This window comes from Salmo salar, chromosome 25 (genome assembly GCF_965601325.2).
Source record: "Salmo salar chromosome 25, fSalSal1, whole genome shotgun sequence".
Taxonomy (NCBI): Eukaryota; Metazoa; Chordata; class Actinopteri; order Salmoniformes; family Salmonidae; genus Salmo; species Salmo salar.
Genome location: NC_138315.1, coordinates 44,284,712 through 44,304,826, shown reverse-complemented (window position 1 = coordinate 44,304,826; position 20,115 = coordinate 44,284,712). Strand labels below are relative to the sequence as shown.

The 20,115-nt window shown below is 43.8% G+C and overlaps 1 protein-coding gene across 2 annotated transcripts in view; it reads right to left on the bottom strand.

Moving 5' to 3' along the window:
* Positions 1-1,332: 1,332 nt before the first annotated feature.
* The window catches only part of LOC106586823 (anion exchange protein 3), a 96,589-nt gene continuing 77,806 nt past the window's right edge, over positions 1,333-20,115 (bottom strand). For both annotated transcript variants that reach the window (XM_082969177.1, XM_014174518.3), the window contains 5 exons: positions 18,395-18,561; positions 10,558-10,811; positions 9,381-9,550; positions 8,662-8,835; positions 1,333-4,308 (listed from right to left, as the gene is read on the bottom strand). In XM_082969177.1, coding sequence (XP_082825303.1) covers positions 4,228-4,308; positions 8,662-8,835; positions 9,381-9,550; positions 10,558-10,811; positions 18,395-18,561 — 846 coding nt within the window. In that variant the 3' untranslated portion in view covers positions 1,333-4,227. The remainder of the gene's footprint in view (positions 4,309-8,661; positions 8,836-9,380; positions 9,551-10,557; positions 10,812-18,394; positions 18,562-20,115) is intronic.

Sequence of the window (20,115 nt, the reverse complement as noted above, 5' to 3'; positions counted from 1 at the left end):
TAACTTGAACATATTGGTGGGGCAAACTCAATCAACAAAGTCATATGAATAGAAACCAGTACACCACACTGGCTACATGTTGAATGGACTAATAACTATTCCAAGAAATGAGTCTTGAGTCAGACATACAAACATAGTAACATTTGGGTTATGATCAGTTTATTACTTCCCATATCTTTAACTCATATTAGAAGATGACTGTACTTTATAGAGTAAACTAGCTAGTAATCGGTCTGCAATATTGCGACACTTCGTGTGTCTGCCTGCCTGTTAACAATATGCATAGTTCATAACGTTATTCCCTCGCTTCATCTATTGCACAGTTTCAGTTACATCAAACATATTTATAACTAACCCTTCTTCAACATGTGGTTCCATGGGTATTACAGTCTGCCACCAAACATCAACAATAAGACATATAGGATATTATAGCTAGCCTACCTCAAAACAGATATTAGCCACTGCTCCATGGTCCACCACCAACCACTTGACTTGAATCTTCTTTTCCTTTTATTTTATTTTTTTTGCTTTATTTTAACGGATGGACACATTTTAAAGTTTACGTGGCTAATGAGCACCAAGACGTTTTATCTCTACATTTCTTTCATAAGGCTGTTTGAAAATGATTTGCTAGGAGATAGCTAAGCTAGTCAACATGTTTCAGCTAGCTAAGCTACCTAGCTTGAAGACGTGGTAAAAGTACATAGTAAAAAACTAACTAGCTATGAAGTTGACAGTGCAATCAAAGTTACCAGGCACAAGATATTGATTTATCAGTGGACAATGAGCTTTCTTAGGCAGGCACTTCTACTGTAAACCAATGGAGCACCGAAGAGGCGTTTTTCCAGGCTAGCTCTCCTAGCAGGTGCTGCGGTGATGTAGTGTCCCCATGAGTGACAGCACCCTGAGCCAATCACGCGCAAACAGAGAAGATCAACGACGCCTACACTCTGTACTTTTTCTGTCTGCCCCTCCAACACAGAAAGCACAGAGCCCTCGCTGAAACAGCTGCAATTTGGAGCTGACTTACTCAACGAAAACTGACCAAAACAACAATACAATGGGAAAGTGACCACCTATGCTTAATAAAAATCAAGCAATTTTTTTTATAATAAAAGGTTATGGTTGCTAACTGTTATCCTATATTGTTGTGACATGCAATTACAGAATTGCATGCAAATCTCCTGGATATTGGTAGGGCTCGACCCCACCTACCACACGTGACATATCGGCACTGCACACCCATATATTAAACTATGGTGCTAATAGTTTTGTATTATATTGATATGTACTTAAATGAGTATTGAATAAAGAGTTGATAGATTTATTTGAAACACATAATAAATATTTATTTTCAGACAAAAAAATAATTTGTTTTACAGTAGTTTGAAAACCCCTTCACAATAACAGCAGGCTGAATTGCTATTCAAGTATCCACATAACATAACTATATTTCAGTATTGCTAATGCTAAAGTAATTAATAATTTACCATAAAATAAAGTCACATAAAAAAAAAATTCTCAGACTGACAAACCACACTTCGTCATTATAGTCAGGTATCGTTTTCAGAGCAGAAAGAGTTATATCTCTGTTGGAGTGTGGCAATATGTTTATGTGTGTGTCACTATATTTGTGTGTGACATGACTTCATGCTGATTTTAACACACAAGTATTGCATGTATAAACCATTCAAATTTCTACATGAAACTAAAGTCATTGTCCTGTACTGAGGCATAAATAGTATGTCATAAGTGCTTCATTACAAGTGGCCTGCAGGACATCTTTTCAATGCCTCAAGACCCTCAATTAAAGTAAAATTCCCCTTTAAATAATCACTGACCTGACGCTTAGATAATTCTAAAGAGAATAATAACTATTTAAAGGGGATCTTCACCTTTATAACGTCATATTTATTACATGGCGCAAACAAGTTGGGAATGGCTCATTAATTCAAATGAATATGCAGTACAAAAAAAGGACTGGAGAAAAACGAGCTCACTATACAATAGGATGTCGCCACAGGGTTAGCAGTTCTATCATATTCCTTATGACAGATAGATAAAGATATACAGGAGTACATTTCTGATTGTCTACTTATTAATAGCCTTCACAAGTGTGCATAATGTACAGACAACAAAAACATTCCTTGTCCTAGACATCCAATCAAATGAGGAAAAAAAGGGCCCGGAGACTTTCAATCAAGCGAGAGGTCTAGGTAACGTCGGTTCAAAAATAACAAGGCTATATTCCTAGATTTTGGGTGGGTGGTCTGGTCAGTGCTAGCATGGAGGTATCAGGTGACGAAAAGTTGTGGATTCCCAACATCTAACATGCCAGGCCTTTTCCCCGGCCCCATAACAATTCGATTTTCATGTCTCTGTTCCAACACTCAGAGAATACTGACAGAACAACACTTATTATTCTCTTGAAGAATAACCACAATTCCAATTCTTGACTGAGGATTTTTTTGGAGTGTTGGTCTTTCTCTGTCCCCTGATCGTAATACAACGTCTATTCCACGTTGGTTCAACGTCAAACAACGTTGTCTCAACCAGTGTGTGCCCATTGGGTAGGCCTATACATTCAATAAGTCTCACATGGTGTGGGGCAAAGTAGGTTGTCCATACACAAAATGCATTCAATAAGTCTCCAATCCTAGCATTTAGCGTTTTACAACCAGAGTCAAAAATGGTTCTGCAACAGCTCATGAAAACGTACATTCTGTGTGGGGTATAACTCTGAACCTTGAGGTAAAGAGTCCATTCCAGAGACTGTACATTTTAAACAAATGCTAAGTTGTATAGAATCCCTTCTGAACCAACTGTGTATAACTTGAAAAACATTTTAAAATGTCATGACTGATTTGTGTTCACAACAGGAACAACAAACTAATGGTCAATGATCTATTTGCAGTTCAAGGGTTAGGTTCATATGAAGCTTCAGTACCCTTCATATCCAACAGTTGCCCTCAAAACATGTAAGTACACAATGACAGTGGTGCTATAAAGTGATTTTGATAACTGTGGCATAATTACAGTGACTGTGACAAAGGTTTCAAATAAAGTTATTAATTGAACAAACACACATTTAGAAAGAATCCCATATGTCAATATGGCTTCATAGAATTTTGGCAACTAAAACAAAATTTAAATAAATAGGTAGGATAACATTTCATTCCTTTGGTCACAAGTACTAAAGAAACAATTTAAACGTATTCAAGGTCAGCAGATCACAATGTGTTCACATATACATCCACAGTGACATCATTGGACTGGCATGTAATGCAGAATATACCACATAAAGAAAAACTGCTCCAACACACAAGCAGTCCTCAGTGCATCTTCGTTTCAGAGGAAATGCATTGAGAGGTCTCATCCAATGATTCTTCTGTTCTTGGACCAGGGAACTGGTATGGCAGTGCAGGTGAATCACAAAGGTCAAAGGTGAACGTGTCCTGCGAGTAGCAAACAACTAAAAACAAATAAAAGGGAACGTCATACTGTTTGGTTAGCGACGTCATCAAACTGCACTGATAATGCCAACAGTATGAAGAAGAGGGGGAAGGCAGTTACGCTGAGGAGGCAGTGGAGTATTGGCTCCAGGTGAAACCTGTGAGGCTGTCGTACAACCAGTGTTCATCCCACCGGTGCCCCAAAAATATGGGACTCCAACACTGGGAGAGGAAACCAACCTACTGGAATCCTTGGGGTTGTCGACATTACACGTATGCCTGGAATCTGTAGTGAGCTTGACCCTTAAAGGAAATGGGAGGAACCCATGTCCAGTTTGTGTAGGGAGGAGGGTTTTTAAATGATTGGTCTGTGTTGAAAGGGTGCATTGTCCATGTCACACACACTTTAGGATTCCCCACCCACTCTGTCACAGTAGGGCAGTAGAGTTGTTACTGACCTTCTGAGAGAAAAAATATATAGTTGGAGCAGGACAAACTGAAACAAATCATAACAGTGGGGTTATTCCTTTACAGAATTTTAAGATCAAAGAGGAGCAAGATTTGAATTTATATATACACACAGTAATATACACATATAATATATATGTATACATAATAATGTTTCTCTGTTGGACAAATATTCTACCCACAGCACATCTGGGGGGGAAACACAGCTACCCAGACATAATAAGGTTTGCCTTCCAAAGAAGCTTGTTCGTAATTGGTTAGTGTTGGAAGACAGAGTGAGCCTATTGGGCCTCCCCGTGTCACGTGTCTACACAAGCATGTGAATCTCGTTATACTCGTCCTGACCATCCTCGTCAAAGTTGGGGGATGACTCGTCTTCCCCGTCGAGCTGTAGAGGGAGAGGATGAGAGTGAGGGAGAGGATGAGGGAGAGGGTGAGGGTAAGGGAGAGGGTGAGGGTAAGGGTGAGGGGAAGGGAGAGGGTGAGGGTAAGGGAGAGGGTGAGGGTAAGGGAGAGGGTGAGGGTAAGGGAGAGGGTGAGGGTAAGGGTGAGGGGAAGGGAGAGGGTGAGGGTAAGGGAGAGGGTGAGGGAGAGGGTAATGGAGAGGGTAAGGGAGAGGGTAAGAGTGAGGGAGAGGGTGAGGGTAAGGGAGAGGGGGAGGGAGAGGGTGAGAGTGAGGGAGAGGGTGAGGGTAAGGGAGGGTGAGGGTGAGGGTAAGGGAGAGGGTAAGGGAGAGGGTGAGAGTGAGGGAGAGGGTGAGGGTAAGGGAGGGTGAGGGTGAGAGTAAGGGAGAGGGGAAGGGAGAGGGTAAGGGAGAGGGTAAGAGTGAGGGAGAGGGGGAGGGAGAGGGAGGTTGGGATGTCATCATCATCTTGATTCATTAGATTAGTGTCTTGATGCGTTGGGCCAATGTAGTGAAACACACCACACACACACCACACACACCACACACACACACACCACACACACACCATTATCCTCTGTATTTTGACAAAGTTCGTTCTCAAGTTGTTGTCATTTAGATCATGAGGTGTGGAGCCTTGAAGGACAGAAATATTTCAACAGAAAAAAAGCTGATTATGTTTGAATAGTCAAATGAAATACTACAGTAATATAGTAAGTGTGTAGTGTAGTTGTGTACCTTTCACAAACAAACAAAAATTCACTGAGAATACAGGGTATCCATGCAACAACTTTTTTTTATAGTTATTTTTTGTTAAATTAGGGGGGTAGATCAGCTTTAATGCAGACAGATTGTAGCTTCCATCAATGTAATTGTCTGCATCACTTCCAATCCCCCCATATATTTTTTTGCTGTTGTTGTAAATATATATATATTATTTTAAATAAATCCCTACCACCCCTCCCTAATTGGAGTTAACTAATGGACAACAATATTTAGGCTTCTACTTCCATTTTATACATGCTACATTATATACATTTTATGGACAGTATATTTTACATTAGTTATCTTTTGTTTGTTTTTAGTCCCAGCCTTCAGCTACCCTCAACCCCTCCAATCTCTCTGAAGATCATCCAGTCCCAGCCTTCAGCTACCCTCAACCCCTCCCATCTATCTCTGAACACCATCCAGTCCCAGCCTTCAGCTACCCTCAACCCCTCCCATCTATCTCTGAACACTATCCAGTCCCAGCCTTCAGCTACCCTCAACCCCTCCCATCTATCTCTGAACACTATCCAGTCCCAGCCTTCAGCTACCCTCAACCCCTCCCATCTATCACGGAACACTATCCAGTCCCAGTCTTCAGCTACCCTCAACCCCTCCCATCTATCTCTGAAGACCATCCAGTCACAGCCTTCAGCTACCCTCAACCCCTCCCATCTATCTCTGAAGACCATCCAGTCACAGCCTTCAGCTACCCTCAACCCCTCCCATCTATCTATGAAGACCATCCAGTCCCAGCCTTCAGCTACCCTCAACCCCTCCCATCTATCACTGAACACTATCCAGTCCCAGCCTTCAGCTACCCTCAACCCCTCCCATCTATCTCTGAACACTATCCAGTCCCAGTCTTCAGCTACCCTCAACCCCTCCCATCTATCTCTGAAGACCATCCAGTCCCAGCCTTCAGCTACCCTCAACCCCTCCCATCTATCACTGAACACTATCCAGTCCCAGCCTTCAGCTACCCTCAACCCCTCCCATCTATCTCTGAAGACCATCCAGTCCCAGCCTTCAGCTACCCTCAACCCCTCCCATCTATCTCTGAAGACCATCCAGTCCCAGCCTTCAGCTACACTCAACCCCTCCCATCGATCTCTGAAGACCATCCAGTTTTGATTTCAAGCTGCCATATATTTTTCCAATGTGCTGTGAAGTTTCACAAAAGTTTTGAACCTTAACATTTTCATAGTTTATACATTTACATTTTAGTCATTTAGCAGACACTCTTATCCAGAGCGACTTACAGTAGTGAATGCATACATTTTTTTTTTTCTGTGCTGGCCCCCCGTGGGAATCGAACCCACAACCCTGGCATTGCAAACACCATGTGTTGCAAACACCATGCTCTACCAACTGAGCTACAGGGAAGCTACAGACTGTAAATTAAAGATAAACATTTTTCCTAAGAGTATTATTAAATATTATTGACTGTTATTGATCAAATCATCCAGCAGCGTTATTTGCAGAGTTAGCTCCAACTAAATGTTGCAATTTTTCTGCCATTCCAGAACCTGCGACCAAAAACAAGCTACATATGGGCAGTACCAAAACAAGGGATCTAATGATTGTGTCTCTTCGCAGCAATATCTGCAGAGCTGGGATGGTTGTTTCCCCCATATGTACTGAACAAAAATATAAACGCTACATGTAAAGTGTTGGTCCAATGTTTCGTGAGCTGAAATAAAAGATCACAGAAATTTTCCATACGCACAAAAAGCTTATTTCTCTCAAATGTGCACAAATTTGTCCACAAATTTGTTTATGTCCATGTTAGTGAGCATTTCTCCTTTGCCAAGAAAATCCATCCATGTGACAGGTGTGACATATCAAAAAGCTGATTAAACAGCATGATTAGTACACAGGTGCAGCTTGTGCTGGGGACAATAAAAGGCCACTCTAAAATGTGCCGTTTTAAAGTGGCCACTCAAGTTTTGAGGGAGCGTACAATTGGCATGCTGACTACAGCTATGTCCACCATAGCAGTTGCCAGAGAATTGAATGTTCATTTCTCTACCATAAGCAACCTCCAACGACATTTTAGAGATTTTGGCAGTCCGTCCAAACGGCCTCACAACCGCAGACCATGTGTAACTACGCCATCTCAGGACCTCCACATCTGGCTTCTTCACCTGCAGGATCGTCTGAGAACAGCCAGACAGCTGATGAAAATTAGGAATATTTCTGTCTGTAATAAAGACCTTTTGTGGGAAAAAAATCTTCTGATTGGCTGGGCCTGGCTCCCCAGTGGGTGAGTGGGTGGGCCTAAGCCCTCCCAAGCACAGCCAGGGCTGTGCCCCTGCCCAATCATGTGAAATCCATGGATCAAGGCCTAATTCATTTATTTCAATTGACTGATTTCCTTATATGAACTGTAACGCAGTAAAATCGTTGAAATTGTTGCTTGAGCTTATATTTTTGTTCATGAATACGACATTCTATTGGCTGCAAGAATTTCTTAATCCGGTGTCGTTTTGTGTATCAGTTCATAAACCATGTGTCATGGAATCGGTACATTGAAAACCTCCTCCAACTATTTTGCAAGCTGTCAACTTTTGGGTCCTTAAATTAAACTGGAATACTTTTTTACTTAAAACAATTTTGGTCTTTAATGCAGGGCCGACATATAAATTCCTTACCTTCTTCCCTTTCCACTTCTCCTCCATTTTTGAGGTAATGCTGCAATCAGTTGGATGTAATTTTGAGTAGAGCAGACAGACATTTCCATATACTTTTGCTAGCTGCATGTCTCACATATCTCCACCAGTCCTATTTATGACATCATTTACAAAGATTATGCTGTTTGAATTTTTTTTCCTCCATTTTTTTAAATATATTTTTACCAATTTGTTTATTTGAGTTTAACCATAATATTTTATCAAATATTTGTTCTGTCTTTTCTGGTGGATTAAACTGAAATTTCACCCAGCTTTCTATTGCTTGTTTTAAAAATAGCGATCTTTTGGAGATTATTTCATTGTCAAACAACCAAAAGTGAGAGATTGTAATCTGAATAAAGGGAAAAAGGCCATTCTTGAACACGGGGTGAGCCATTCTTACTAATCTGCTAGCAGTGGATCTCAATCCTGGTCCTGAAGGGGAGCACATTTTTGGGGAGCATATTTTTGTTTTGCCCAAGCACTACACACCTGACTCAAATCATCAAAGCCTTTTGATGAGTTGATAATTTGAGTCAGCTGTGTGGTGCTAGGGCAAAAATAAAAATGTACACCCTTCTAGGTCCCCAGGACCAGGATTGAGAACCAGTTCGGATTTAAGTATAGCTTTTGAATGACTGAAGCCTTTATTGAGAAGTCCAATGCTTTAATATTTCATAATTTCTGCCTTCCAAATTCATATTCATTATATCAATAAGGCTGTTTAATTTTGTCTGGCTTGCTGTTCCAAATAAAGTGGAATATTTTTTGCTTATCTAATTTAAAAAGCAAGTCGTTAGGTGTCGGCAGGGCCATGCTACTACTTCTAATGTGTGACCCAACGTTGCCCAGACCAGATGATTGGGCCAGAATTCGGATAAGTCCAGGAATGTCCACCTACCGCCTGGAGTTCACGCTCCTCAAAGATCCGGGAGAGGATGAGGCGGCGGAGCGGCACGGTCATGATGAGGATGAAGGGGAAGGCGAGCGAGACCACGGTGGACTTGACCACCCACAGCAACATGATGCAAGCCAGCTGTATGATGGTGAACATGTTCATACGCCACGTCTTCACCTGCAGCACAAAGGCACACACACATTATTATGGGGTTATACATGCTTATGACAAGCCTTACAATCCATTACAACTGCATCCTAATGTATTATTCCTGCATGCTTTAAGTAAAGTGTTACCCCACAATTGAATTGTATTCATACTTTATTGCCAATTAACAGTGTTAGGAAATAATTTGTTTAGGGATAATGTTTTGGGCAGGACAATTGACATGCTAGACATACGGACAGACAGACAGGCAAAAAAAATGTTTTTACCGTGCATATGGAATGTTTCCCTGCATATGGAATTTATTATATAGAATTAGATGGATTGAGCTCCATCTACTGGGTGGATCTCCTCTAGTCTTTTATAACATTGATCACAAAATGACATTAGATCAATGTCTTGGGGCAACTTCATCTCAATAAACTGACAAACAGACCAGGAATAGAAACCAGATATCTATAACAGAAACTGATCATCATATTCTGATAAAGGGAACACCTTGGTCACGTACAGTATATGTGGCTAGACTCTCCATCATATTCTGGTAAAGGGCTCACCTTGGTCACGTATATGTGATCGGGGTGGTGCTTGGCTGGCGTGAACATGAGAGTGATGCGTTCGTAGAGCTGGATGCCGGTGATTGACGTGACGCCCATGTAGAGGAAGATCCCGAACAACACGGCCAGCGGAATGTGACGAAGCACATCTGTCATCACGAGGGACATGCCTAGGGAAAGTCAAAGGTGAAAGGTAAAATGTGTGACATCTAGGTTGCCTAGGGATCTGTAGGGTAGTCAATCTCGGTTAGACCAAATATTAATCCAGAAGTAAATGTTAATCCAGAAGTAAATATTAAACCAGAAGTAAATGTTAACCAAAACTAAATGTAAATCCACAAGTAAATGTTAACCCAGAACTAAATGTTAACCAGAACTAAATGTTAAGCCACAACTAAATGTTAATCCAGAACTAAATGTTAACCCAGAACTAAATGTTAAGCCAGGACTAAATGTTAAACCACAACTAAATATTAATCCAGAACTAAATGTTAATCCAGAACTAAATGTTAAGCCACAACTAAATGTTAATCCAGAATTAGATGTTAGAACATAACTAAATATTAACCAGAACTAAATGTTAACCCACGACTAAATGTTAACCCACAACTAAATGTTAACCCAGGACTAAATGTTAAGACAGGACTAAATGTTAAGCCAGGACTAAATGTTAACCAGAACTAAATGTTAACCAGAACTAAATGTTAACCAGAATGAAATGTTAACCAGAGCTAAATATTAACCAGAACTAAATGTTAACCAAAATGAAATGTTAACCAGAGCTAAATATTAACCAGAACTAAATGTTAACCCAGAACTAAATGTTAATCCAGAACAAAACATTGACAAGCTTTTTGTTCAAGTGGAACACCAAACAGGAATGTAAATACAAGGTTTGTTAGTTTTAATCACAGAGGAAGCCTTGTTATACACAGATAAATAACACCTCTACAAGTCACTGCCAACTCATTGTCTGTTTATTTTCCTATTTCTTGGTTTGCTTTGGTACAGTACACTGTCCCAATGGTACAGTACACCTCACAAGGTACCATATTCAAAGACACCTCAGAATGGACCAATATCTACTATGAGGAACACCTTCCTTCACATCACAACAAGCACCCCAGGACCTAGATATCCAATCCAACCCTTTCCAGAACCACAGCATCCTCCTCACCCACGAGTACGGCGACTACAAGGCCCGTCAACCTCTGCTCCTTCACCTCCTGGATCACGGGCTTCTCGCCGGGCGCTGTGGCCTTGCTCATGACAGTAAGGGCGTTGACATGCGTGACAGAGCGCACAGTGGCGGCGGTGAGCCAGGGCAGGCCTAACAGAGGGCACATGGCGCCCAGCGTGACGATGAGCAGCAAGTCCAGGTGGAAGCCAGAGCCCTTGACCAGGCGACGCTCCTTCTTGCTGACGATGAGTCTGGGATGGGGGGAGAGGGGGGTAAGGAAAGTGTAAGGGAGGTGTAAATAAACACTCCTGTACACACACGCATACATGCAGAAACACATTTGTGCAAAATCACACACACACACATTTGCATAAACACAGACTATATGTGCAAAAGCACACACACACACACACGCGCATAAACACAGACTATAAGTGCAAAATCACACACACAAACGTGAGCATGTTCACACACACACACAAGAAAATGCACAGCACATATCCTTTATGTGGTCCAGGACACCACAAGTGGAAAGAAGCCCTATTTTCATGTTCTTATTTGTTGGTTATCGTTACACAGAGTATCTGGTTCTGTGCCTGTGATATGAAGATCGTAATTGTGTAACGTCTTTCCTCTTCACTTTACTACAATCTGATTGGTTAATTCCAGAGATAGATTAGATGTCTGTTGGTTAACACTAGAAGTCAAGGATATGTTTTGTACAATTCTACAAAGTCCTTGATATAAACGTCGGCCTATAGCCTATTTTAGTTTCCGTTACAATAAAAACATTACAGCGTAATCCATTTGATCAACTTTATTTGTATATTTGATTAGTAATAGTTATAGAAATGAATAAAGTCCAGTTACAGAATCTTTGAAAAAGGAGAAAATAAAAAGATAATAACTTAACCAGCCAGGTCACAGGTGAAATGATTTGCTGTATTCCTAAACAAAAGCACCAGTGCGTGAACAATTGTAAAGGATGAATTGCATAAATAAATATTCTGAAGCGGTTGCGAGGCAGGGTCTCTCTGAAGCGGTTGCGTGGCATGGTCTCTCTGAAGCGGCTGCGTGGCAGGGTCTCTCTGAAGCGGCTGCGTGGCAGGGTCTCTCTGAAGCGGCTGCGTGGCAGGGTCTCTCTGAAGCGGTTGCGTGGCAGGGTCTCTCTGAAGCGGTTGCGTGGCAGGGTCTCTGAAGCGGCTGCGTGGCATGGTCTCTCTGAAGCGGCTGCGTGGCAAGGTCTCTCTGAAGCAGCTGCGTGGCAGGGTCTCTGAAGCGGCTGCGTGGCAGGGTCTCTGAAGCGGCTGCGTGGCATGGTGTCGCCGAAGCGGCTGCGTGGCATGGTGTCGCCGAAGCGGCTGCGTAGCATGGTGTCGCCGAAGCGGCTGCGTGGCATGGTGTCGCTGAAGCGGCTGCGTGGCATGGTGTCGCCGAAGCGGATGCGTGGCATGGTGTAGCCGAAGCGGCTGCGTGGCATGGTGTCGCCGAAGCGGTTGCGTGGCAGGGTCTCTCTGAAGCGGTTGCGTGGCATGGTCTCTCTGAAGAGGTTGCGTGGCAGGGTCTCTCTGAAGCGGCTGCGTGGCAGGGTCTCTCTGAAGCGGCTGCGTGGCAGGGTCTCTCTGAAGCGGTTGCGTGGCAGGGTCTCTCTGAAGAGGTTGCGAGGCAGGGTCTCTCTGAAGAGGTTGTGAGGCAGGGTCTCTCTGAAGAGGTTGCGTGGCAGGGTCTCTCTGAAGAGGTTGCGTGGCAGGGTCTTTCTGAAGAGGTTGCGAGGCAGGGTCTCTCTGAAGTGGTTGCAAGGCAGGGTCTCTCTGAAAAAGTCCACCCCATACCTATCAGACCACAATGACTCCACATCATGCTCGGACAAACAAGAGTGCAATAAATGCTTTGAGTTCATCCATAGACATGTCCCATGTACTGTTTCCTTTTCTGTGTGCATGAGCAACAGTACAATCTCTGATGTGCTGCAACATCTGCATGTAACATAAACTCGCCACTCTTTTCTACCCAAACCGTACCACCCCCCAGACTCCTGTTTCACCGTGCCATCCCTCCCAGACTCCTGTCTCACCGTGCCATCCCTCCCAGACTCCTGTCTCACCGTGCCATGCCTCCCAGACTCCTGTCTCACCGTGCCATCCCTCCCAGACTCCTGTTTCACCGTGCCATCCCTCCCAGACTCTTGTCTCACCGTGCCATGCCTCCCAGACTCCTGTCTTACCGTGCCATCTCTCCCAGACTCCTGTCTCACCGTGCCATGCCTCCCAGACTCCTGTCTCACCGTGCCATGCCTCCCAGACTCCTGTCTCACCGTGCCATGCCTCCCAGACTCCTGTCTCACCGTGCCATCCCTCCCAGACTCCTGTCTCACCGTGCCATGCCTCCCAGACTCCTGTCTCACCGTGGCAGTTGGGATCACCGTCTCAGTTGGCTCTGTTCTGGTTTTTCTGCGGCGAGGCTCAGGCTTCGGAGGCAGAGTCTCGAAGTCAACATCAGAATCAGATGAAGACTTCATCAGCAATGTCGATTAAGCTCAATATCTGATCCTTCATCCGACTCCAACTCCAACTCAACTAAATTCTGCACCATTTGCAATGCTGTCAGTGGGTTCATTCGTTTGGTTGGGCTTGCCATTGTGAACTACACACCTAGTGTTGTTCTTAGTGTCTGATTTGACTCTTTGAGGGGAAATTAGACACTATTTCCAGCCTTTTAGAATAAAATAATTAGCCCGCCCACAACATCCACTATTCTTCATCATCAATAAACTTTTAAATTCAATCACCCTCTTCCCCTTCCTCATCATTCAGTTCATTGAAGTCACATGCACCATTATACGTTTATATTGCCCATTCATCCAGAAAAGCATATTTTAATTTAAAGTTTATTATGTTACTAGTTTTTGCTTAGTAGGCAGAGCAATGCTGCCGTGCGAGTGGTCATGTGCTGAATGCATGGACAGCACGGATATTCTTGGTATTCTTGGAAATAGTGCTGCACCTCCTGAATTCTGAGAGTTATTTGACAAAGGTAAGTGTAATAGAAACTGCAGAATATGCTAACAGAATACAGGCTAACTCTTATTATGTGTGAAATTAGTTTTGATTTGCCAGCTGTGCAGGTTGACCGGCATCGTTTGTTTCCTGCTCATCAACTTGGATAGAGTCAAGGATATGTTTTGCATTATTCTAAAGGCTTATTGCAACACATAGCATAGCATGTGTTAGCATAACATGTTTTCATTTCACTTACAATACATTTGATTAGTAATAGAGTCTTTCTAAATTAAATCAACCTCTTTACCCTCCGTGCCATTCAGTTATCATTCAGTTAGGCCTAATTTAAATTTAATTGTGAAGTAAGATGCACAATTATCACCCATTCATCCATTTGTCCTTCATTCAGTGAGGAGAGAGAGACTCATTAGCGCCTGGCTGAGTTTTAACGTCTTACAGCACATTGTCTTGGAGCCTGGCAGGGTATCAACGTCCCACAGCACATTGTCTTGGAGCCTGGCTGGGTACCAACGTCCTACAGCACATTGTCTTGGAGCCTGGCTGGGTATCAACGTCCCACAGCACATTGTCGTGGAGCCTGGCAGGGTACCAACGTCCTATAGCACATTGTCTTGGAGCCTGGCTGGGTACCAACGTCCTACAGCACATTGTCTTGGAGCCTGGCAGGGTACCAACGTCCTACAGCACATTGTCTTGGAGCCTGGCAGGGTACCAACGTCCTACAGCACATTGTCTTGGAGCCTGGCAGGGTACCAACGTCCTACAGCACATTGTCTTGGAGCCTGGCTGGGTACCAACGTCCTACAGCACATTGTCTTGGAGCCTGGCAGGGTACCAACGTCCTACAGCACATTGTCTTGGAGCCTGGCTGGGTACCAACGTCCTACAGCACATTGTCTTGGAGCCTGGCAGGGTACCAACGTCCTACAGCACATTGTCTTGGAGCCTGGCAGGGTACCAACGTTCTACAGCGCATTGTCTTGGAGCCTGGCTGGGTACCAAATCAAATCAAACTGAATTTGTCCCATGCGCCGAATACAACAAGTGTAGACCTTACCGTGAAATTCTTACTTACAAGCCCTTAAACAACAGTGCAGTTCAAGAAGAGTTAAGAAAATATTGACCAAATAAACTAAAGTAAAAAATAATCATAAAAAGTAAGAGAAAAAGAATAATAATAACGAGGCTATATACAGGGGGCACCGGTACCGAGTCAGTGTGCGGGGGTACAGGTTAGCTGAGGTAATTTGTACATGCAGGTAGGGGTGAAGTGACTATGCACAGATAACAAACAGCGAGTAGCAGCAGTGTACAAAAGGGGGGGTCAATGTAAATTGTCCGGTGGCGATTTTATTAATTGTTCAGCAGTCTTATGGCTTGGGGGTAGAAGCTGTTGAGGAGCCTTTTGGTCTTAGACTTGGCGCTCCGGTACCACTTGCCGTGTGGTAGCAGAGAAAACAGTCTATAACTTTGGTGACCAGAGGCTCTGACAATTTCATGGGCTTTCCTCTGACACCGCCTATTATATAGGTCCTGGATGGCAGGGAGCTTGGCCCCAGTTATGTACTGGGTCGTTTGCACAACCCTCTGTAGCGCCTTACACGCAGTTGCTATAACAGGTGGTCATGCAACCGGTCAGGATGCTCTCGATGGTGCAGCTGTAGAACGTTTTGAGGATCTGGGGACCCATGCCAAATCTTTTCAGTCTCCTGAGGGGGAAAAGATTTTGTGTTGCCCTCTTCATGACTGTCTTGGTGTGTTTGGAGCATGATAGTTTGGATGTGATGTGGACACCAAGGAACTTGAAACTCTCGACCCACTACTGCCCTCTCAATGTTAATGGGGGCCTGGTCGGCGCACCTTTTCCTGTAGTCCACGATCAGCTCCTTCGTCTTGCTCACATTGAGGGAGAGGTTGTTGTCCTGGCACCACACTGACAGTCCTCTGACTTCCTTATAGGCCGTCTCATCGTTGTCGGTGACCAGGCCTACCACTGTTGTGTCATTAGCAAACTTAATGATGGTGTTGGAGTCGTGTTTGGCCACGCAGTCGTGGGTGAACAGGGAGTACAGGAGGGGACAAAGCACGCACCCCTGAGGGGCCCCAGTGTTAAGGTTCAGGGTGGCAGATGTGTTTTTTGCCTACCCTTACCACCTGGGGGCGCCCCTTCAGGAAGTCCAGGATCCAGTTGCAGAGGGAGGTGTTTAGTCCCAGAATCCTTAGCTTAGTGATGAGCTTCGTGGGCACTACGGTGTTGAACGCTGAGCTGTAGTCAATGAACAACACTCTCACATATATGTTCCTTTTGTCCAGGTGAGAAAGGGCAGTGTGGAGTGCAATTGAGATTGCGTCATCTGTGGATCTGTTGGGGCGGTATGCGAATTGGAGTGGGTCTAGAGTGTGCGGGAGGATGCTGTTGATGTGAACCATGACCAGCCTTTCAAAGCACTTCATGGCTACCGACGTGAGTGCCACGGGCGATAATCATTTAGACAGGTTACCTTCGCTTCCTTGGGCACAGGGACTATGGTGGTCTGCTTGAAATATGTAGGTACTACAGACTCGGTCAGGGAGAGGTTGAAAATGTCAGTGAAGACACTTGACAGTTGGTCCGCGCATGCTTTGAGAACACGTCCTGGTAATCTGTCTGGCCCAGCTGCTTTGTGAATCTTGACCTGTTTAAAGGTTTTGTTCACATCAGCTACCGAGAGCGTTATCACACAGTCATCCAGAACAGCTGGTGCTCTCATGCATGCTTCAGTGTTGCTTGCCTCGAAGTGAGCATAAACGGCATTTAGCTCGTCTGGTAGGCTCGCGTCACTGGGCAGCTCGCGACTGGGTTTCCCTTTGTAGTCCGTAATAGTTTTCAAGCCCTGCCACATTCAACTAGCGATAGAGCCGGTGTAGTAGGATTCAATCTTAATCCTGTCTTGACGCTTTACTTGTTCGATGGTTCGTCTGAGGACATAGTGGGATTTCTTATAAGCGTCCGGATTAGTCTCCCGCTCCTTGAAAGCAGCAGCTCTAGCCTTTAGCTCAATACCAACGTCCTACAGCACATTGTCTTGGAGCCTGGCGAGGTACAGTTGAAGTCGGAAGTTTACATACACTTAGGTTGGAGTCATTAAAACTCATTTTTCAACCACTCCACAAATTTCTTGTTAACAAACTATAGTTTTGGCAAGTCGGTTGGGGCATCTACGTTGTGCATGACACAGGTAAATTTTCCAACAATTCTTTACAGACAGATTATTTCACTTATAATTCACTGTATTAGAATTCCAGTTGGTCAGAAGTTTACATACACTAAGTTGACTGTGCCTTTAAAGAGCTTGGAAATTTCCAGAAAATTATGTCATTGCTTTAGAAGCTTCTGATAGGCTAATTGACATCATTTGAGTCAATTGGAGGTGTACCTGTGGATGTATTTCAAGGCCTACCTTCAAATGCAGTGCCTCTGTGCTTGACATCATGGGAAAATCAAAAGAAGACCTCAGCCAAGACCTCAGAAAAACAATTGTAGACCTCCACAAGTCTGGTTCATCCTTGGGAGCAACTTCAAAACGCCTGAAGGTACCACGTTCAACTGTACAAACAATAGTACGTAAGTATAAAGACCATGGGACCACGCAGCCGTCATACTGCTCAGGAAGGAGACCCATTCTGTTTCCTAGCGATAAACGTACTTTGGTGCGAAAAGTGCAAATCAATCCCAGTACAACAGCAAAGGACCTTGTGAAGTTGCTGGAGGAAACAGGTACAAAAATATCTATATCCACAGTAAAACAAGTCCTATATCGACATAACCTGAAAGGCCGCTCAGCAAGGAAGAAGCCACTGCTCCAAAACCACCATATAAAAGCCAGACTTCGGTTTGCAACTGCACATGGGGACAAAGATCATACTTTTTGGAGAAATGTCCTCTGGTCTGATGAAACAAAAATAGAACTGTTTGGCCATAATGATCATCGTTATGTTTGCAAGCCGAAGAACACCATCCCAACAGTGAAGCACAGGGGTGGCAGCAGCTTTGCTGCAGGAGGGACTGGCACACTTCACAAAATCGATGGCAACATGAGGAAGGAAAATTATGTGGATATATTGAAGCAACATCTCAAGACATCAGTCAGGAAGTTAAAGCTTGGTCGCAAATGGGTCTTCCAAATGGACAATGACCCCAAGCATACTTAAAGTTGTGGCAAAATGGCTTAGGGACAACAAAGTCAAGGTATTGGAGTGGCCATCACAAAGCCCTGACCTCAATCCCATAGAAAATATGTGGGTAGAACTGAAAAAGTGTGTGCAAGCAAGGAGGCCTACAATCCTGACACAGTCACACCAGCTCTGTCAGGAGGAATGGGCCAAAATTCACCCAACTTATTGTGGGAAGCTTGTGGAAGGCTACCCGAAACGTTTGACCCAAGTTAAACAATTTAAAGGCAATGCTACCAAATACTAATTGAATGTATGTAAACTTCTGACCCACTGGATGAAAGAAATAAAAGCTGAAATAAATCATTCTCTCTACTATTATTCTGACATTACACATTCTTAAAATAAAGTGGTGATCCTATCTGACCTAAAACAGGGATTTTTTACTGGGATTAAATGTCAGGAATTGTGAAAAACTGAGTTTAAATGTATTTGACTAAGGTGTATGTAAACTTTCGACTTCAACTGTATGCATGAGCCAACCTGTATCCTGATCACAAGCTGATCTAGTCTAACACATCTGACAGGCACCACTATAGGGACTGACACTCTCTCACTGAACAAAAGTGAACTGTGTTACCATAGCAACCTGCAACACTTACGAGGTGATCTGTGTCTCCATGAAGATGAGGATGAAGACGAGGAGGGCGGGCACCACCGATGCCCCCATCATCCACGCGGGGAAGGGCTTGAGGTCGCCAAACGGACTGATGAACCAGCCCCGCTTGTCAGGAGACGTGACCGAGAAACCAGACGGTACATTCAGCTTCTGTAAAACCCCAAGCAACAGAAACAGGACCAGTCAGTGCAAAGTTGTTATTTTTTATTTATTTTATTTCACCTTTATTTAACCAGGTAGGCAAGTTGAGAACAAGTTCTCATTTACAATTGCGACCTGGCCAAGATAAAGCAAAGCAGTTCGACAACATACAAAAACACAGAGTTACACATGGAGTAAAACAACATACAATCAATGATGCAGTAGAAGAAAAAAAATAAGACTATATACAATGTGAGCAAATGATTTGAGATAAGGGAGGTAAAGGCAAAAAAAAATGCCATGGTGGCAAAGTAAATAAAGTATAGCAAGAAAAACACTGGAATGGTAGATTTGTAGTTTGAAGAAAGTTCAAAGATAAAATATAAATAATATGGTGCAAAGGAGCAAAATAAATAAAATAAATAAATACAGTAGGGGAAGAGGTAGTAGTTTGGGCTAAATTATAGATGGGCTATGTACAGGTGCAGTGATCTGTGAGCTGCTCTGACAGCTGGTGCTTAAAGCTAGTGAGGGAGATAAGTGTTTCCAGTTTCAGAGATTTTTGTAGTTCGTTCCAGTCATTGGCAGCAGAGAACTGGAAGGAGAGACGACCAAAGGAGGAGTTGGCTTTAGGGGTGACCAGAGAGATATACCTGCTGGAGCGCGTGCTACAGGTGGGTGCTGCTATGGTGACCAGTGAGCGGAGATAAGGGGGGACTTTACCTAGCAGGGTCTTGTAGATGACCTGGAGCCAATGTGTTTGGCGACGATTATGAAGCGAAGGCCAGCCAACGAGAGCGTACAGGTCGCAGTGGTGGGTAGTAAATGGGGCTTTGGTGACAAAACGGATGGCACTGTGATAGACTGCATCCAGCTTATTGAGTAGGGTATTGGAAGCTATTTTGTAAATGACATCGCCGAAGTCGAGGATTGGTAGGATGGTCAGTTTTACGAGGGTATGTTTGGCAGCATGAGTGAAGGATGCTTTGTTGCGAAATAGGAAGCCAATTCGAGATTTCACTTTGGATTGGAGATGATTGATGTGAGTCTGGAAGGAGAGTTTACAGTCTAACCAGACACCTAGGTATTTGTAGTTGTCCACAAATTCTAAGTTAGAACCGTCCAGAGAAGTGATGCTGGACAGGCGGGCAGGTGCAGGCAGCAATCGGTTGAAGAGCATGCATTTAGTTTTACTTGTGTTTAGGAGCAGTTGGAGACCACGGAAGGAGAGTTGAATGGCATTGAAGCTCGTCTGGAGGGTTGTTAACACAGTGTCCAAAGAAGGGCCAGAAGTGTACAGAATGGTGTCGTCTGCGTAGAGGTGGATCAGAGATTCACCAGCAGCAAGAGCGACATCATTTATGTATACAGAGAAAAGAGTTGGCCCAAGAATTGAACCCTGTGGTACCCCCATAGAGACTGCCAGAGGTCCAGACAGTAGGCCCTCCGATTTGACACACTGAACTCTGTCAGAGAAGTAGTTGGTGAACCAGGTGACGCAATCGTTTGAGAAACCAAGGCTACTGAGTCTGCCGATGAGGATGTGGTGATTAACAGAGTCAA